Here is an 18566-nt window from a genome sequence, read left to right as displayed (position 1 = left end):
GACTCAAAGTCCTCTCCTCTGCAATGAGGCAGTAATTTGCATGCTTGACTTGGATTTTACAGTTACGTTCCAACACTTCCACTTAACTGAGATATAATAAATTGGGTAGTTTGTAATGAGAAACCTGTTTGCATGTGAACTAATGCGCTTCACCATTTGATTCTGGATGTCTGAACGGGGGCATCGGTTCTAGTGTCCCCAGTGCTTGGTTTGTGAAAATACTTATGCAGTCTACTTTATCTTCAATAAAAAAAGCACCTTCATCCATAGTTCATATATATATATATATATATATATATATATATATATATATATATATATATATATATAAACTGAAAACACAAGCTGTAGATCAGCCACTTCAGATACAAAAAAATGCTAGTCACTGGTATCTCAAGTCCCATTTTGAAGTCTTGATTTTAGCGTCTAAGGCCAGAATTACTAAACAGCACAGGTGCAGGGAGTTCATCTCAATATCAAGCACAAAAAATATGACTTTTTTGTAGTAAATACTGTCACAATTAGCAGTAATTAGCAGTACATTTTCCAAATGTAAATAAGTCATCATGTAAATATTCTCCCCCCCAAGAAAGAAACTCACAGAAATAAATATGCAACAGGGAAAACGTGCAAAAATCTTTAAGTTCCCACCTCTTACCTCTCTTCTCCCTGTAAATGCCAACAGTACTTTTTTTTTTATACAAAACCCAGTCTGCGCTGGTGGAATGCGTTAGTAAATCAAGCTGTTCGTTGGAGGTCAAAGGGACCACATTTAGACAAAAATGGTGGAATGCAAAAACTTTCTGCCAATTTATCTGGTTTTGAAAAGAAGCAGTCAAAGGGATCCCTCAAAAAATATTTCAAAGGGTTTTAATAGCTGTAAAATACAGTATAATGTAAATAATACATAAAATAAATAACGCATTAATCATATTAGCCATTGTGCAGACTTCACCAGGTTGATTTCACAGATCAGATGAGCAGCAGCAGAAACTTTTTAGCATAAGTCAACAGGTAACTGTCACCTTTGATTACTGCAGCTACTTCCTTCTTAACACACATGAAAGTTTCTAAAAGCACATGTAAATCTCCAATTTCTCTAGACAAAATTTGTGTCATTTGCATCAGTCATCTTCTTGCAGTTTGGAAGAGCTAAGGGTGCGGCTGGCTGAGTAGAGCATGTAAGAGGCAGGACACAGAAATATTCTCACATGGGTGCACTACGTACTTCAAAGCTTGAGTGTTTAATAATAAGGTTGCGATGCACCTTGGGAAAATGCCTTTTTGTTATAGACTAGCTTTTGGAGCCAGTCTTAAATGGTCACGTAAGGGACTGCAGATATTTATTCAGCATTTTTAGCTCTCGTGGTCACTGCTCAGTGTGATACCTGTGTATGTTAGCATTATCCCCAGATTTGTCAGGTCACTCAGGTCTTTCCCTTTATCAGAATACTGTTCAGAGAAAACAGCCACCATGTATTTGTCACCACAGTCATAATCTATCAGATTGTTATATGACAATGAATGCTGACCAGTTTCTCCATTCTTCTGTTCTCACCTGGTCATGTCCCTTCTTTTTCTTCTTCTTCTTGCCCCAACATCCCGAACTCTCTGCGTCCTTCCCTCCAGTATCACATAACAAGCCGTCCAACTCTTCCGACCCCCCCTGCTGGCTGTGAGAGGTCTCCGCAGCCAGACGGTACGACAAGTTCCTCAGGATGCACACACAGTTCTCTACAGTCTGATGGAGGGAGGTAATGAAAGAGACAGAGAGCAAAAGAGAAAGACACAGAGGTGACGGACAGAAAGATGGCCACCACTAAAACATCCCCAACCAAACTCTGGACCGGACTGTATACACAGCAAATAAACTCAGATAGACACACATGCAGCGCACATAATAAAAAGAGAGACACACACGCACGCTAATCCTATTGTTGTGAGTGTCTATGCAGTCAACAGTCACAGTCTTTGATCTTGTGAAGGATTTCTGCGGATTAAAAACTTCACATCTACTTGTGAAGGGCCTCCACTTGACGCACAAACTCACACACAAACACCCACACAGCTAGAAACACAAAAACACCATCAAACACACATGTATCTGTGGCACAGAAACATATACACATGGATGCAAATGTGCTCAAATAAAAGCGTGCTGAAAAACTCTCGCTAGAGATGTTTCTGTGTCACTGACCATCTGGATTGAGTAATACATGGTACACTCTTAAAAAAAAGACTAGAAAACAAAGAAACAAAATGAAAGTTTATTTTTAAATCAAAAAGGCTTTAGATCGCTCCCTATTGCTGATGGTGAAATCCCCAAATTACACTAAATCGACAAAAATTTTCACTTAATTCAATTAAATTCTGGTGAATTCAGGCGTTCCAATTACTTTCATGGCCACAGATGTATAAAATCTGCACCGAAGCATGAAGACCAAAGACTCTACAAACATTTGTGAAAGACTGGGTCGCTCTCAGGAGCTCAATGACTTCCAGTGTGGTACACTGGAATGTGAAAGTGAAAGTCCTGAGTGTCCATATCACTCAGGACCTGTCATGGTCCTGGTCACATTAACACCCTGGTTAAGAAAGCCCGGCAGCGTCTCTTCTTCCTCAGAAGACTCAGGGACTTTCATCAGCCACTGAAGGTGCTTAAGAACTTTTACTCCTGCACCATCGAGAGCGTCCTGACGGGAAACATCTGGACCTGGCTTGGAAAACAGCACCAAGCAGGACAGATGAGATCTGCAAAGAGTGGTGCGCTCGGCCGAACATATCATTTGATCAGAGCTTTCTGACCTGCTGTCCATCTGCACCAAGCAATGCAAGACCAAAGCAAGGAAGATCATGATGGACCTCTCCCATCCCAACAATGGACTCTTCTCACTTTTGAGGTCTAGGAAGCGCTTCCACTCCCTTAAGGCCAAAACACAGAGAATTGGGAGGAGCTTCTTCCCCCAGGCTATTCGGGTCCTGAACCAGGTGTAGGACTGCACGCACTCTGTTTATTTGCACACTTCTTATAATGTCTTTCATAAATTCTTATTTGCACATTTTACTGTAAATTTCTAAGTTAAAATCTGTAAATTTTGTAGTAATCTGTAAATCTGTAAATCTTACTGTGAATTCTTACTGTCATTTAATGGTCAGGCATTGCACAGCAATAAGCATTTCACCACGTCATACTGCATATGGTTACTAGACTTGTAGTCAGACCGCCTAGACCAAGACCAAGACAATACCAAGACCAGAGGGTATCGAGACCAAGACAGACTGAGTCAAGACTAAGACAAAGTCGAGACGAGACCGAGACAAAAAAGTCTTTAAACTGCAGCCAGATTCTGCTTCGTTTACGAGTGCGATGCACTCGCACAGCCCTCCTCACCCGTTTCTACGGTCTCACAAGAACGAGGGATCCGAGACCAAGACAAAACCAAGACCAAAGTCCGTCGAGACCAAGACAAGACCAAGACCACGTAAAAGTGGTCTCGGGTCTCGAGACCACGACCAGTCTCGAGACATCCAACTCTAATGGTTGCGTGTGACAAATAAAATTTGAATGTGAATTTGATAGGATGCCACTAGTGCAACACGTACCGTCGTGAAATTTCCTGCCTACTAAATATTCCACAGCCAATTGTTAATGGTATCATATTAAAGTGGAAGTAACCTTGTGGATGCTGAGGCACATAGTCGCCAACTTTCAGTTCAGAGTCAGTCACTACAACTTTCACATGGCCTTCACATTAACTCAACAACAGTGCGTAGAGAGTGCAGTGTTGTTTTAAATTGTCAAATCATTTCCCCACATATTCACACTTATTGCTGAACGTCTTCCCGTCTTCTTTTTGTTCCTTCTATATCCAATGAAGTGATTCATCTCTTGCCAATATATATATAATTAGTCCACACATTGAGCACTGTCATAGCTCAACTGACCTCAGCCATGATCCTGGCAGATCATCTCATCTAGACGCCAAATGACATTACCTCATTACTTAGCTTTCTATACATCCAATCGGCAAAATTCACGTAGGGTGCGTTATTTAAGCATCTTCAATTGATCACAGTTACAGAACATCTGCAAGCCGCTGTGCAACCCACCTCTACCTCTGCTCCTTATTTCATGCTGTATGTGACTTAATATCTGTTATTAATGCTTGCTGTGTTCTGTGTTGCATTTTACTGTTGCTGTCCAAAAACAGAACAGAGCCACACTGACAGATATGAATTACTGCAGACTGACATAACAGTCTTCCTCTCACTACACCTGACACTCAAAAGAATACACAAAAGATTTTTTAAAAACTTTTAAACTTCAGCTTTTCCAGTCATGGCTCAAAGTTTCCTGAATCCTGTTGTTGGCATTAAAATTAAAAAATGTTTTTTCACAACTATATTGAGTTAAATGTTTAAAAATAGTTCAAACTTCTTTGGACAGTGAGTTATGTTTATGTTATGTTTATGTCAATATTATCTTGGATTAGGGTAGGCACCAATTTTAACAGGTCTGAAACTGGTTCACAACAACTGAGGTCAGATCTTTGTACTGGTAAATGTTTTTTTTGGAGTATTTAAACAAATGAATGAATACAGGGATCAACTGATTTGCAAATCATTAAATCTTACACAGCTTTTTGGATACAGCTTGTGTGCTGTGAATGTAGCAACAAAAAACTTTAACCTGTGCATCATTTTTTGCAGCGTATTTGTGGCCTGCAAGCTTTGAACATGATTGAGAGTGATTATGCATATACAGTGATCGCATACAGTCTGTGAGGGAAAAGATTAAACACATTTGCATTTTCCACTTGCAGATTTATGCAAATCATAAATAGTACACATGTTTGGAAAGCAAAAGCACCACGTGCATTTGAGTTCTTGATGATATGTGTACAAACAAGAGGACACACACAAACACATTTGCAGGGCCCTTCCACATCATTCTCTTTTACTGTGTGCAGGTGTGTGTGTGTGTGTGTGTGTGTGTGTGAATGAGCTAGAGGCTATTTGAGTTTGTATGCCTTGCAGATATTTGCGTTCATTTGTGTGTATGTGCATTACCTTGCTGTCAATCTCGCTGCTCCCCAGAGCGGTCTGGATGACATAGAGCAGAGCGTCAGTCAGACCCTCGCACTCCCTCATCCTCCTACGGGCTTCCTCACCTGCAGAGCTCACATTCCTGTAAAACAGACAAACAGAACAGCTTTTAGAAGATTCCACACACCAAATTGCCCATTAGTTTTTGTTTCCTCACAGGTTTTCTGAGTGCGAGCACATGTGCTTGTTGAAATGTATGGAAATGCTTGTCTGTGTGACAGAGAGGAGAGAGGCTGGATGTAATGTCCTTTAAATGTCAGGCTATTAGAGATGGCTAGGAAATGCTTGTGCCCTCAGTGTCAGTGAGAAATGGCACCAAGACAAAGCTCTGCATTTGATTTTTCTCAGAGAATAACAAATTAATTTAAAAAGGCATGGTGCTGTTTAGCTGCAAGACGACACCTCTAATTCATTTTGTCACACAAATAAACACCAAATGCAGAAATATGAATGGCAATTATGCATTTAATTAAGTTATGTAAACTCTGTTAACATCCGAATACTCCATTGCCTCTGAATTGGCTATTTATGATAGTGAAGGTTATTACAATGTGTGGTTAATGTGCAGATACAAAACTCAAAAATAGTGCACTATTAATGGCTTCACAAATTTTCTACCGTTTTAAAATAAATGCTTTCAAAGTAGACAAAAAAAAAACTTATCAGCCAATGGGCATCCAAAAATATGGAATTAAGACGATTATAATCAGGTATTACCAGTATGGCAATTTAAAAAGTTTTAGACTGTTTAACACACAATCATAGACTACCCTTTCCTTAATTCAAGTGCTCTGTGTATCTTGTGTCCAGTACTGACTTTTTCCTGGCCACAAAAATAGCATTTAGCTTAAAAGTAGCTATCAAGTCAATTCAGAGAAATTAAAACTGATGCTGGGGGCTTTCCAACGATGCACTGAGCATTTCTTTTGCACTGACCTCTTGTCAGTCTCAGTGTATTTAAACATCACTGTGCATTTATTCATTAGTTATTATCAATCTCTGACTCTCTTTTACATTGAGTCTTTTGCCCCGTCTCCCTCCCTGAGCCTGGGTCTGCCTCGATTTATTCCTGTTAAAAGGCAGTTTTTTGTTCCCACTGTCATCAAGTGCTTGTTCATAGGGGGTTGTCTGATTGTTGGGGTTTTCTCTCGTGTTATTGTTGGATTTTTACCTTACAATTTACAACTCTTACAACTCTGTTGTTTTATGCAGCACATGTAGCAGAGTAGCACCACAGCTGAACACAGTAAGTTGTGATTGTTGGAAAGTCAGTCAACAATATCTCCTGCCCTACTTTTGTGATGTAAATATAACTCTAACACACATGTGTACATTAAGAATTTTGGCCGATATAGACATACACCTCCTAAAAATAAATGTTGCTGGAAATCGATGTAATGGAAAAGGTGTTTCGCCTGCAGTGGGAGGATTAGAAGCCTCACATTTATCAACTCTTCTCAACAGTGAAATGAATAAGAGAGAAAAATGTAGAACATAAAACCCTCGATATTTAAACAAGCATATACAGTGCGGAAATTAGATATTATCCAGCAAGAACACAAAGAGAAACACTTGTACTGTTGGAGGCGTGGCTGAAGTATTTCTCTACCATAACCAGCATCAAAAAGCCTAACCAGTAAAAACAAAGGTGCATTCAGTAAGAAAAAAATATTTTATTGAGGGTTTACGGGAAGAAAAAAAAAAGACCTTAATGGAGTGTCACTGGACTTACAACGACAAAAACAAAACTCAACTGACAAAAATCACGAAGAAATGGTAGAACAGCAAAAGCTCTAACTGTTAGTTTCTCCAGTGTATAAACTGAATGAGGTCCTGTACTGGTAAATGGTTAGATGTCTGATCCCAAGCTACTCGTCCTAAACAAAAAGGCAAAAGCCATTTTTATTCACTCCCAGGCTGTGTTTATAAAAGCTACCAGTTTTCAAAGCTTCATGGAATCACTCTGGATTTTTTTTAATAGCCAGTCATGTTTGTTTTAATACCCAAGTCTGTTGAGGTCGTGTAGTTCTGAATGTATTGGTGAGAGTTTGAGAGAGAGGCCTGACCTTAAATGTAATGCAAAAAAACCTCCAAACATGTAGCGGTGAAGTTACATGTTTAAGTAATGCAGCGGGCTGTTTAATTCTGACCCTCAGCGGAATGTCTCTCAGTTTTATTAAGTTATGAGAGCATTATATTTTCACTATACTGTCAAATAATTGCTTAAATATTTCAGGTTGTTGACAATCTGTGTGCTAGTCTGAATCTTTCTCTTTTTGTCTTGAGCCCAAACACACAGACACACTGACTAAAAGCACTGTGAGCCACACAGGGCACACGCCGATAAACGCCAAAGTAAAGAACACTTAAGAATATTTGTAAACCTCTTTATATACTTCTTTCTTGCAGACATTTCCCACATTTTGGCTACTACTTGCTAATAGATTCAGTTTAATTAACCACACTCAATTACAGATAATTAATCCCTCTGAAGCGTTCCCTTGCAAACCACTGCTACAGATTATCTCTCATTATGATCTTTCGGTGTGAAGAATCTAAATAAGGAGAGAATCACAATGCAGGACAAAGGTTACATGTCTATAAAGCAGGTTTTAAAAGCGAGCACAATTGATTAACCCACAGCGTGCCGCTACAGCTGAGGGAAAATGTCCATCGACAAAAATGTCACTCTTTGAAGAGCCTATTTCTTTGTCTTTCTCTAATCTTTAATTCTCTAATCAAAAAACAAAGTCTCATTCGATATATTTATTTAGCTTTGCCCTTGTTTGTGTGCACATTTAGTTCTCTCTTTGACAGCTGGCAGGATGTATCTACAAGTACATGGAGCAATTTAATGTCCAAAACTGCATTATAATCCATCAGTAGTTCTCATTTTGCTCATTTAGGGACTACATAATGGACAATTTAGATTGTTGCTTTCAGATTTTAATGGCAAATGTTTTTTGTAACAAAGCAACAAAGCAAAAGAAAGTCCACAAAAAATCATTGTAAAGAAGGATTCTGCAAAAAGGCTATATCAAGTCAGTGATTATTACAGGCCTTCAATGTATTCTTTAACCCACACAGATCATTCGTTCTATGGACTGATGGTAGATCAGTTGAGAGCTAAAGAAAAGCCTGTTGCCTTATTATATAAGACTGCAAGAGTTGGTGCTGCATTTCTGTGTGTAGTTTCAGTGAGAAAGGTTCAAATGTCCCCTGATGAGAAGCATTTAAAAGAATCACATTCTTGCCTTCATTCACCCATATTGATACCAGATAGTGACGTAATTTGTCCCAGAAGCGTGGCAGAGGCATGTCTGCAAGTACAGTGAATAAATGGGTTAACTGTCTCTTCATTAGCTGCCATATTCAATGCACATAATTCACATTCAGCAGTCTGACAGCACAAGTTTTAGCTCTTCCCGTTAGCCGGTTCAACAGCATATGGCGTGAAGCAGCAAGTTAGCAGAGGGAGAAAATGTGCCTGTGTGAAAGTGAGAGACAGTGTGGCTGAGACGGCGTGAGACAGAAGAAGAAAGGCATAAAGGAGGGATAATATGATCGGGAGAGGAGAAACGGAGTAATAGGACGAGATGGAAATGGAGCGAGGGAGGAGAAAGTGACTAAAAGAGGGAGAGAGAGAAAATGAGAATGTGAGGCGGATAATGGGAGATGGAGAGAGAGAGAGAGAGAGAGAGCAGGTGGCCGGCGATATACCAAACCCGCCATGAAATATTCAATCTTTAATCAGACTCCCAGCATTCCCTAACAAGGCGTGAGAAAGATGAATTAGCCCTTCGAGTTTAGGGAGCTGATCCACACAAAGCTATCTCCTGCAACACACTCACGCCAACTAGAATCAAAAAACACACACGCACTGCTGTATCAGATGTGTGCCTTCTCTCTCTCTCTCTCTCTCTCTCTCTCACACACACACACACACACACCAGCAGCTACAGAAGCCTCTGTAAGTAGCCAGTATGTGTAGCTTATTTTCACTGGGGGAGGATGAGGAGATATATCGCGGCTGAGATTAATGGCCCACACACCGAGTTAGGCAGAGGGACAAACAGACATGCGCGTGTCGACAGGAAGCAAGACATGCAAATACAGTCATGGCAGCGTTCCCACTCAGCTCCCGCTGCACCCTGTGCCACATCCTCGAGAGGAAATGTGTCGAAATAGCCCCCAGTCCAACTGTCAAAAAATTCAGTGAATGATGTGAGCTGCTGCATTATTAAAGCAAACTTATTTGTTCTGTTGTATAACGTGCTGTCAGTGTGCAGGGATATGGACAGATGCAGGGTCGATTCAACAAATAAGGTACGTACAGACTGTTTTAGGTGGACTTGTCATAATACTGCAAGCTATGTTTTCTGTTCTTATTTTGATGTAGAAGGCTGTGATGGATTCAAATGAATAGCACATCAAAAAATGTCTCGTAGACTGCTTACACGTCTGCATCAGAAAGATTTATGAGCTCAGAGTCAACCACAGAAATTTCATCATGAAGATTTTGTAATGCTGAAAGCCTCTCACTGATACAAAGATTATGAATCACTATTGTTTTAGATTGTGACCTCTGAAAATGCAAAACCGATCAAGTCTCCTCGTCCAGTTTCACATATGTCTTGTGTGAACCTCTCACATGGTTTCATTTAGGTCACTACTTAAGGCAGAAAGACATCCAATTATCCAATTTTGCACAAAAGTTGAGTATAAGAGAAAAACCTGGTGTTTTTGTACTCTTTCTTTCTTCCTTTGTAGCCTGACATTTGCCTGGAACCTGAAGAAGAAACTGAACGTGCTCCAGTGACGCTCTGTGGAATCATTTGTTTAGATTTGAGTCGCAAATTACATCACCAGCTGCTAATATATCCTCCTTTGTAGTCTGGTTGTACTCATCCCGGTGTTTTTGCCCCAAGTGGCAAAACCAGTTTGTTGTTTCCATCTTCTGCAGAAACAATTTTCTTGGATATTTTACAAAGTATTGTGTTTAGTTGGTGGTTGCTGACCCAAGGTTTCCCAGAAGAACATTACTCAAAGCATCACACTCTCTTGCTCTGCCAGCTTGCCTTCTTCCCATAATGCATCCTGGTGCCAGGTGTTGTTCAGGTAACAAATAGTGACATACTGTGTGTTATCAGAACCAGCTTTCACATTTTTTCATACGCAAAAGGTTTATTTTTAATCCAACGTGCTGGAGTAAAAGACCCAAAACAAAATGATAAAAGCACGTGTCACTACTGAACTGTAAGACTAGCACCACGTCTCCAGTGAGAAAAAGCAAAGCCACAGCAGCTCTGAAGCCAAACGATGACTCATCTTAAATGCAGCTAATTCTCTCAGTTCTCTCTGTGTATAGGGCGTTAAAAATAACACAGCGTACAATTTAAAAATAACACTGTTTTAACTAACAGAGACTTTTTTAGATGTGGCCGGTAACAGTAGGACTGTGAACAGCACAACATCTTCAAAAAGAGACTTCTCCAGTTGTATGTTGGATTCTTGAAATGTGTGAATACTGTTTTTTTTCCTAAGGAACAGGTAGAGACACCTACCGCAGACAGCCGGTGGCATTGCGGAGAACCTGGGAGGAGTGTAGGTGCAGTTTGCGGTCCTCTTGCGTGTGCGGGGAGGTGTCCCAGCCCGAGTGTGGGATGATCACAGCGTTGGTCAGAACGGCCAAAGCGTCCTGGATGATGGGCATCTTCAGGGCATCACATGATGACAAGTTCCACAAAACACCTGAGGATGGCAAGGAGATGGAAGTTGAAAAACAAAGAAGAGTTCAGAGAAAAGAAAAGGAAAAGCAGGAAGGAGACAGAAAGAAAGGCAGACACAGAAACATCTTCAGGCCAGAAACCACTTAAATATTTAGTAGGTTTTAGTGAGCTGCTTGATTCAGCAAACACTGCAACACAGACAGCTACTGGCTTTACAGCAATCTGAAGAGCCAGACACATGTTCTTAAAACTAGCATGACAGACATTTCCAGAGCTTGACATGTTACAGGAAGTAAAGCAGGTATGGATAATGAAATTAACAATGGCAGACGACGCCAGCGGTTATTGTTCTATGCAGATGTCTGTGTATTCTCCATTGCATTGTCAGTATTCAGACGTGCCCTCAAAAACACTCCAAAATATCCTTCTGCCTTTCTGTCCTTTATGTAAATAAAAGCTTGCACAGAGCGAGTAAAACTGTGGCCTTATAGGCAGACGTAACTAGATTTAACCGATGATGCATACACCCATTCATGGGGCCAAGAGCATCACTGAGCTGTTTGAGTATAAATTTAGGATCTGGGCTTCGTGGTCATTAGTTATTATTGAAGATGTTGGCGGGACATGTTAGACTGCATTTATTAAAACATCAAATGAGGAATTATTTCATGAAGGTGGTGTTCTAGTCCTTCAGCAGACACTTGTAGAATGAACGCCACGCTGTAGTGAAGCTGCTCTGGTATCACTCAAACGCTGTCAGGAAGCTACCACTGTGTTTTGTACTACCCAAAACATGTACATGTACTGTTTTGTACTGCCATGGATCAAATAAAGAAACAGACAAACAATTACTGGTGCAGAGATATCTGTAACTATCCAACTATTAAGACTTTTTACTTCCACAGGAGTAAAGTCTGCTACGCTAACGCCTTATAACTAACCTTAAAGTTTAGTTTCAAGTCACCGGTGGGCTGCTGTAATTAATGATGTACTAAAGGCAGTAAATCACTTAGACAAAATTCCACTGCACATTTCTCCTGTTCTTAATCCTCACCTGAATTGAACATACAGTGACCAACCAACCAAGAAACTGGAGTAACTTTCCTCTATCCTACCACTTAAGGTCCACTTCTCTAGCCAGTTGCCACACACACACACACACACACACACACACACACACACACACATATAGTTCGCTGACTCGAGTGACTCACCCACAGAGAGACACAAACACATACAGTGCACATATCAGGCTGAACCTATCAAGAAAAGGACAAAGAGGGTAAGAGGCAAATCACCATATTTCGACATTGAGCACTCCGATTTCTTGAGAGGTTTCACATATGTATAAGCTCACACTCGTGCACGCAAATTGTGATAACCTTGAAGTACTACAACGTCGTAATTCTTGTTGACCTTCATCTTACAAATTGCCTGCGCTCTAATCTATGTATTCCTGTAATTATATGTTAAAGCATTTGAGAGTGTCCACCCATAGTCATATCTGCACTTATCTAGCACTCTCTTTTATGGTAGTAATTATAGCCGTAGTAGTGGTAAAGCATCCTATCCTCAGATCTGTGTGGGAGTGTGTGCTTGGAATAAGGCGTCCTCTCTTCGGAGCTGTGTTGTTCACTCACGGCTGAGCAGCAACTCTGTAATTACAGCTTCTGTTATCTGTCTTTGTGAGTTTGTATGAATTTGTTCTCGTGTGCGTTTGTGTGCACGTCTTTGAGTGCCATCTAAGCTCCTTGACAAATCAGTCTTAACCCTGTCTGCTGTTTGGACCCTGTGTGTTTAAGACGGTGCAGTCCCGCTTTGTGGTCAGAAGGAGTTTCTAAATGATTAGCTTCTGGTTCTATGACAGCAATTAGCTGGGAGTGTCATGTTAGCAAAACAGACTAGCTGCCACTTCATTTTTTCTCCTGCTCAACAGGCCAAAGGCGGCATGCTGTTTCTTGTTTTCTTCAGTAACCTTGGCATTTAATATAATAATTGCAGCTGACTTTTGCATCTGTGAGTCAGCGAATTTTGGTGTCTTTAACTCTTTAAAGGTGCCATTTGCTAAGCGTACAGATTTTGCTGAATATTAGCTTAGCAATAGCAATACTGGCTACAGTAAAAAACTACATCTCATTAATTCTACTAAAAAATGCTTTCTTAACACTTCTCATCTTGTTAGCTAACAAAATACGCTGTTATATCAAAGGACAGCCTAACTAGGGTTTTGTTCAGAGATAATAAATGATAAACTCTGACTTTAGTACCTTAATATCTTTAGAGTAATCATCTCAAAGTATAACACCTCATTAATCATTATTTTTGGAGCAGACACCATTATCAAGCAATGTTCACAGTTAGTACCTGCTTTTAACATATGACCTGCTAAATGGGATAGTAAGGGACAGTAGACAGCAGTAGTCCAGGAGGAGGGAAGCAAAAACAGCTGGCAACTGCAAAGGCTGAGTGAGTTGCATGTGAGGATGGACAATAAGGAAGTAGAAAAGGACTTGTATCAGTGGGCTAGGCAGAGAGACTGAGCTAGAAAGGATGTGCAGCAGGTTAGGGTTATCAAGGGCAGGAATGGAAGTGTGCTAACAGGTGAGGAGAGTGTGTTAAGAAGATTGAAGGAGCAGGAGGTGCTCATGAGTGTAGAAAATTAGAGCGTGGAGAACAGATGTGAATCATGATGTCACAGACATATGACGTGCAGAGGATTAGCAAGAAGGAAGTGAAAAGAATGAGGGGTGGATAGGCAGTTGATCCAGATGCCATACATGAGGAGGTTTGGAGATTTCTATGGGAGAGGGCTGTTGAGTTTTACACCAGTTTGCTTATCAATTTCAGAATGAGGCCTGAGGAAGAAGTTTTCTAGTACTCGTTTTCAAGAACAAGAAGCAGAGCTGTAGCAGCTACAGAGAGACAAAATTCACGAGCCATACCATGAAGATATGAGAAAGAGCATTTATGTGAAAATGGAGCAGTTGTTCCATTTTCACATAAATGGCCTCCTTGACTCCTGACTCAAACCAGCGTTCCTCCCTAACCAGGATGTCTATAGTCTCATCACTGAAAGAGTGGCCATTGTGGAGTCTTGGCCTGATGAGGTAGCTCTTCTGCACTGAGCAATCTGCTTAACCAGGTTGTTTGGTTTCCCCGATGTATAATTCACAGCACTCCTCTTGTAGTGCCCAACAGTATATTATTCTGTGCCAGGGGAAGTGATCCTTGGGGTGGACTAGTTTTTTGGTGTAAAATGCCTTGGGGGTTGAAAGCCAAAGAGACACAGTGTTTCAAGAAAATGTAACTCATTTGTTCTCATAATTCTGACACATAAGGCATCATCAAAATCTTTCATTTAGACATACTGTATGAATGAACAACAGTGATCTGTAGTGAGGAGATGAAAGAGAGCCTGGAGAAGTGGAGGTATGCACTGGAGAGAAGAGGAACAAAAGTCAGTTGAAGCAAGACAGAACACATTTGTTTGTGAGAGGGAGACAAGTGAAAGGGTGGGAAAGTGAACATGGTAGAGACGGTGACAGTAGATGAGTTTAAATACCTGGATTCACCATTCCAAAGCAACGGACAGTGCACAAGAGAGGTGGAGTGTCAGGAATGATTTATGACAGAAGAAAAGGAGCAAGAGTGAAAGGGAAGCTTTACAGGAGAGACCTTCTATAATGTATACTTGGAGATGGCAGCATGAAAAAAAGAGACAAGTTGAAGATGTTAAGATTTTCATTGGGAGTGACCAGGATCAACTAGAATAGAAATGTATATATTTCAGATGGAGAACTAGGGTTGAGTGGTTTGAAGACAATGTTAGAAAGGTAATAGCTAGATGGTTTGGACATGTGCAGAGGAGAAATACTGGATATATTGGACAAAGGATGCTGAATATGGAGCTTGCACGCAGGCAGGAGAAAAAGAGACTACAGAGAGGATTAATGGGTGTAGTGAAGGAGGTAATGCAGAAGGCTGGTGGGACAGAAGAGGATGCTAGAGATCAGGTGTGATGACGACAGATGATCTGCTATGGCGACCCCTAAAGGGAGCAGCTAAAAGAAGAAGAAGAATCAGCTAGGCACAAAGGTCTCGGATGTAATTTAAGTAAACAACACAATGCACCGATTATTTCTCTCTTGGACAGTAATGTTAAGTAGTAGTTGTTGTTTTTTAATGACACTAAAACTACAAGCAGTTTATATAAGGATAGTTTTGGTTATGTAGATTTTCAAAATTTCTGACGAAACCTTAATATGTTTTTTTTTAATTCCACTTGTTGCTAGCAGCATCACTTTGAAGAATCAATGTCTTTATATCTCTGGATTCTCATGCACACCTTATGAGACAGATATTTGTTACATTGTGACATTTGGGCCACACATACACCCACAGCATTCACACAATACTTGCCACAACCCATGTTAAGCATGCTACATGACTTCTGGGCAAGATGAGGCCCACACAACACTTGGCAGTGTGGTGACAGAGTTTTGCCAAAAGGCCCAAATGTGTCTGATATTTGGGCAAAGTAGCTCCTACATGCATGTTTATTTAAAAAATGATGCAAAGAATTAAGACATTTTTCCTGGAAAGTCAAGAGGATTGCAAGAGCTTGTAATTTGCAATTAATCCATGCATGCATGCCTAAATTGTTACTAAAATCTTTTAAAGTGTTAGATGTTGTCTATCCCAGTAGCATTTCCTAATCTGTGAACAACACAGAGGCTGCTTATTGTGATGAAAATAGCCAATTAGCTCTACATTCTGCAAAATCTAAAAATAATGCATTTAATGTCCTGTGGCTAAACTGTTGGAGCACAGTGTGTAATTTCCCATTGTTATAGATCACACATTAGTTATAGCCTGTAAGTTGATGTCATTTTTCATATTTCAAAATTTGATCATATAAATATCTATTTTCATCTCTTTTAACTTAGTGGTGTCTAAACAACTCTGACAGATCTGCTCTTCAGTATTAAATTTGGTCTGACGGACTTAACATGTCTGCAACTTGCAGTGTTCTAATGAAAAACAGTGACTCTCCCACAATGTGAATTTCCATTTTCAATGCATGCTAAATGAGTGGATAAGTAAGAAATAAACACATATTGCACATGTCAAAAATGCAATGAATGATGTCATGCTGCAGCTGCAAGACAAAGATGACTTTTCCCCATCCTGAGTAAAGTCAGCTGTTTGCCAGCATTGCTACTCGCTGTGCAGGGTATGACATCATCTCCCTGAGGTGAAAGGCAGTGGGATTTTATCTTTGATTTGAAACACACGCTCTCTCTCACACACACGCGCGCAGTCTCGTGCACACATAATATTGCCTCGATGTACACTGGCTCATGTTATTGCTTGCTTACACACATGGATTCAGGCATGCACAAACACTTGCATCCAAGCCCTTAAAGACATGCGCGCACACGCACACACACACACACAGTCATGAGTGTGTGACAGATGAAGGAGGTTAATTGCCTCAGCCTTACATCATGAGTGGCAGCAGGAGGTTGTTATGTGGAGGGAGGGGAAATGAATATGTTGGCTATGTCTCTTTGTCTGTGAAGCCATTTCCCATCTTTCATTTGCAGCGTACTTTCATCCCACTGTCATATTTCTCTCTTCTGCAACAGGTTCCTTTGTCCCCCACTTGATCTTGCTCTCGTTTCATTTTTTATTCCTCAAGTCTCCCAGTGTATTTCAGTAAGTGCTTGCTTTTTGACACATCCTTGTTGTGGACCACTTTGAATCTGAGACTTCAGAGATTGCCATTCTGTTTGTGTGTCTACCTTTCCACAGGCATGAAGGTTGGGCTAGTCATCAGACTACAACTATATTAAAATACATCTGATTAGGACTGTAATTCTCCGACGTGAACCTTAACACTGCCGCAGCACAGCAAGAAGATTGTGGGTTCAAACCTGTTGGTCGTCTGAGGCTGAATTTGTTTATTAAGATTCTCCTTTCACTTTTCAACCAAAGTTTGATGCAAAAATGTTTTTTCTAGACGTCGTTTAACAGTCTGAGAAGACAGCTTGTCACTTTTCCTTTTAAACCAAATCTCAATGTTGGTCAGCCAACAAAGTCATCTTTTGGATGTCTATTCAACAACTATTATCAACTATTATCGAAGCCACATTTGAAGCTACTAGTACTTGAATGTTCACCCGTTTAAGAAAAAACTGCACACTCTACATCAGTGCAGTCAATTATCAGCTTTAGTTATTGTTTCCTTACGCACAAAAAGGGAAAAAAAAATAAAAGAACACACTCCTATTACACAACATATCATACTCTCAAGCATATGGTTAAACCATCCTGCCCACTGAGCAGTACGGTATATGCTCTATATCTGTTGAAATGCATCACTGCACCTAAACTCATTTATGAGAAAAGTCAAGTGAACACTGTGCAAAAAAAATACATAAACCAGCAAAGATGTTTGTTCTGTCTCACAGGGAAGCTCACCTCTGCTAATGTGCTTTTCTAGCTTTTTCATCTATAGGCCTACAATTGCTATAAGTTCCAACAAGAAATCCCCTTCAGGAGCTGCTTGCATTCAAGTTACGTACATAACATCTCTAGGGAGCCCACGCTAGTGGTATGACCTTGAGAACAGCAGGGGGGGTTTTGTAGTAAGAGAGACCACCCTCCTCTGACAGACTGTGTACACCACCTGCCTTCTGAGTGGCTCCGCAGTCCTTTGAACAACTGAGGATAAATCAGTTGTCACCTTTACTAATTGCTGAAATTGTGCAGTAGAAACACAATGTAGATTACAGCTAAGGCAGCCCTGAAGATCACTGGCGACACGCTGAGCCAGCCGTCTTGCAGCTGAAAGTGACCAGGCTCACATTTTTATCCCTTACATCAGCAGTCCCCAACCCCCGGGCCTCGGACCGGTACCGGTCCGTGAGTCGTTTGGTACCGGGCCACGAGAGTTGAGGCTCAGGTGTGAAATGTATGGTTTTCAGGGTTTTTATCGGTTTTCAGCGTTATTTTGTTATCGTTTTTATCGTTACCTCGGTTTTCCTGGTACTTTTCACGTGTGTTATGAATAAATCTTCTTTTTTCGGTACCGGTACTAGTTTTATTTTGTTGTATTTATCCGCGACACCTTAAAGGCCGGTCCGTGAAAATATTGTCGAGCATAAACCGGTCCGTGGCGCAAAAAAGGTTGGGGACTGCTGCCTTACATGACACAGAAAGGAGATTTCTTAAAGCAGGGTCAACGGCAGCACAAAGATGCATCGTATGGATTTGACTTGAAAGAACAGCCTACGTGCAGCTTTTATACCGATCTTGACTGAATAAATTCACTGAATAAAAAGGTTATGAAATATATGTGAGATTGTGCTGATATCAGCAGACTTAATTACAATGGCTAGTTCTGTCATGGTCGGCTGTGTGGCAGGCAGGCAGGAGTGGTGGACCCAAAATGCAGGATTCTCAGGACACGAGGTTTAGACAGAAAATGCAGCTTTATTGCTGGAGCAGAACATCAAGATAAAATAAAACTCACAAAAGCAAACAAAACTCTAAACAGAGATGCAGGAGGACTGGAAATCCTAAACACACAGCAAGTGAGGGTGAACAGACGTTAACGATGCGACACCGAGTAGGGGAAGACACAGACACTAAATACAAGAGGTGAACGGAGCAAAGAGGAAACAGCTGGGAGACACGGCTGACGTTGATTACACTGACGAGACAGGG

At 40.7% G+C, this 18566-nt stretch overlaps 1 protein-coding gene across 4 annotated transcripts in view; it reads right to left on the bottom strand.

Moving 5' to 3' along the window:
* ctnnd2b (catenin (cadherin-associated protein), delta 2b) overlaps positions 1–18566 on the bottom strand; it is a 191990-nt gene that overhangs the window by 24522 nt on the left and 148902 nt on the right. For all 4 annotated transcript variants that reach the window (XM_082512621.1, XM_082512623.1, XM_082512622.1 and 1 more), the window contains exons 15-17: positions 10671–10857; positions 5071–5188; positions 1559–1741 (exon numbers count right to left, since the gene is read on the bottom strand). In XM_082512621.1, the coding sequence (XP_082368747.1) occupies positions 1559–1741; positions 5071–5188; positions 10671–10857 (488 nt within the window). The remainder of the gene's footprint in view (positions 1–1558; positions 1742–5070; positions 5189–10670; positions 10858–18566) is intronic.

Source organism: Aulonocara stuartgranti (assembly GCF_965226115.1).
Source record: "Aulonocara stuartgranti genome assembly, chromosome: 18".
Lineage (NCBI taxonomy): Eukaryota > Metazoa > Chordata > Actinopteri > Cichliformes > Cichlidae > Aulonocara > Aulonocara stuartgranti.
This window is presented reverse-complemented; position numbering and strand designations above follow the sequence as displayed.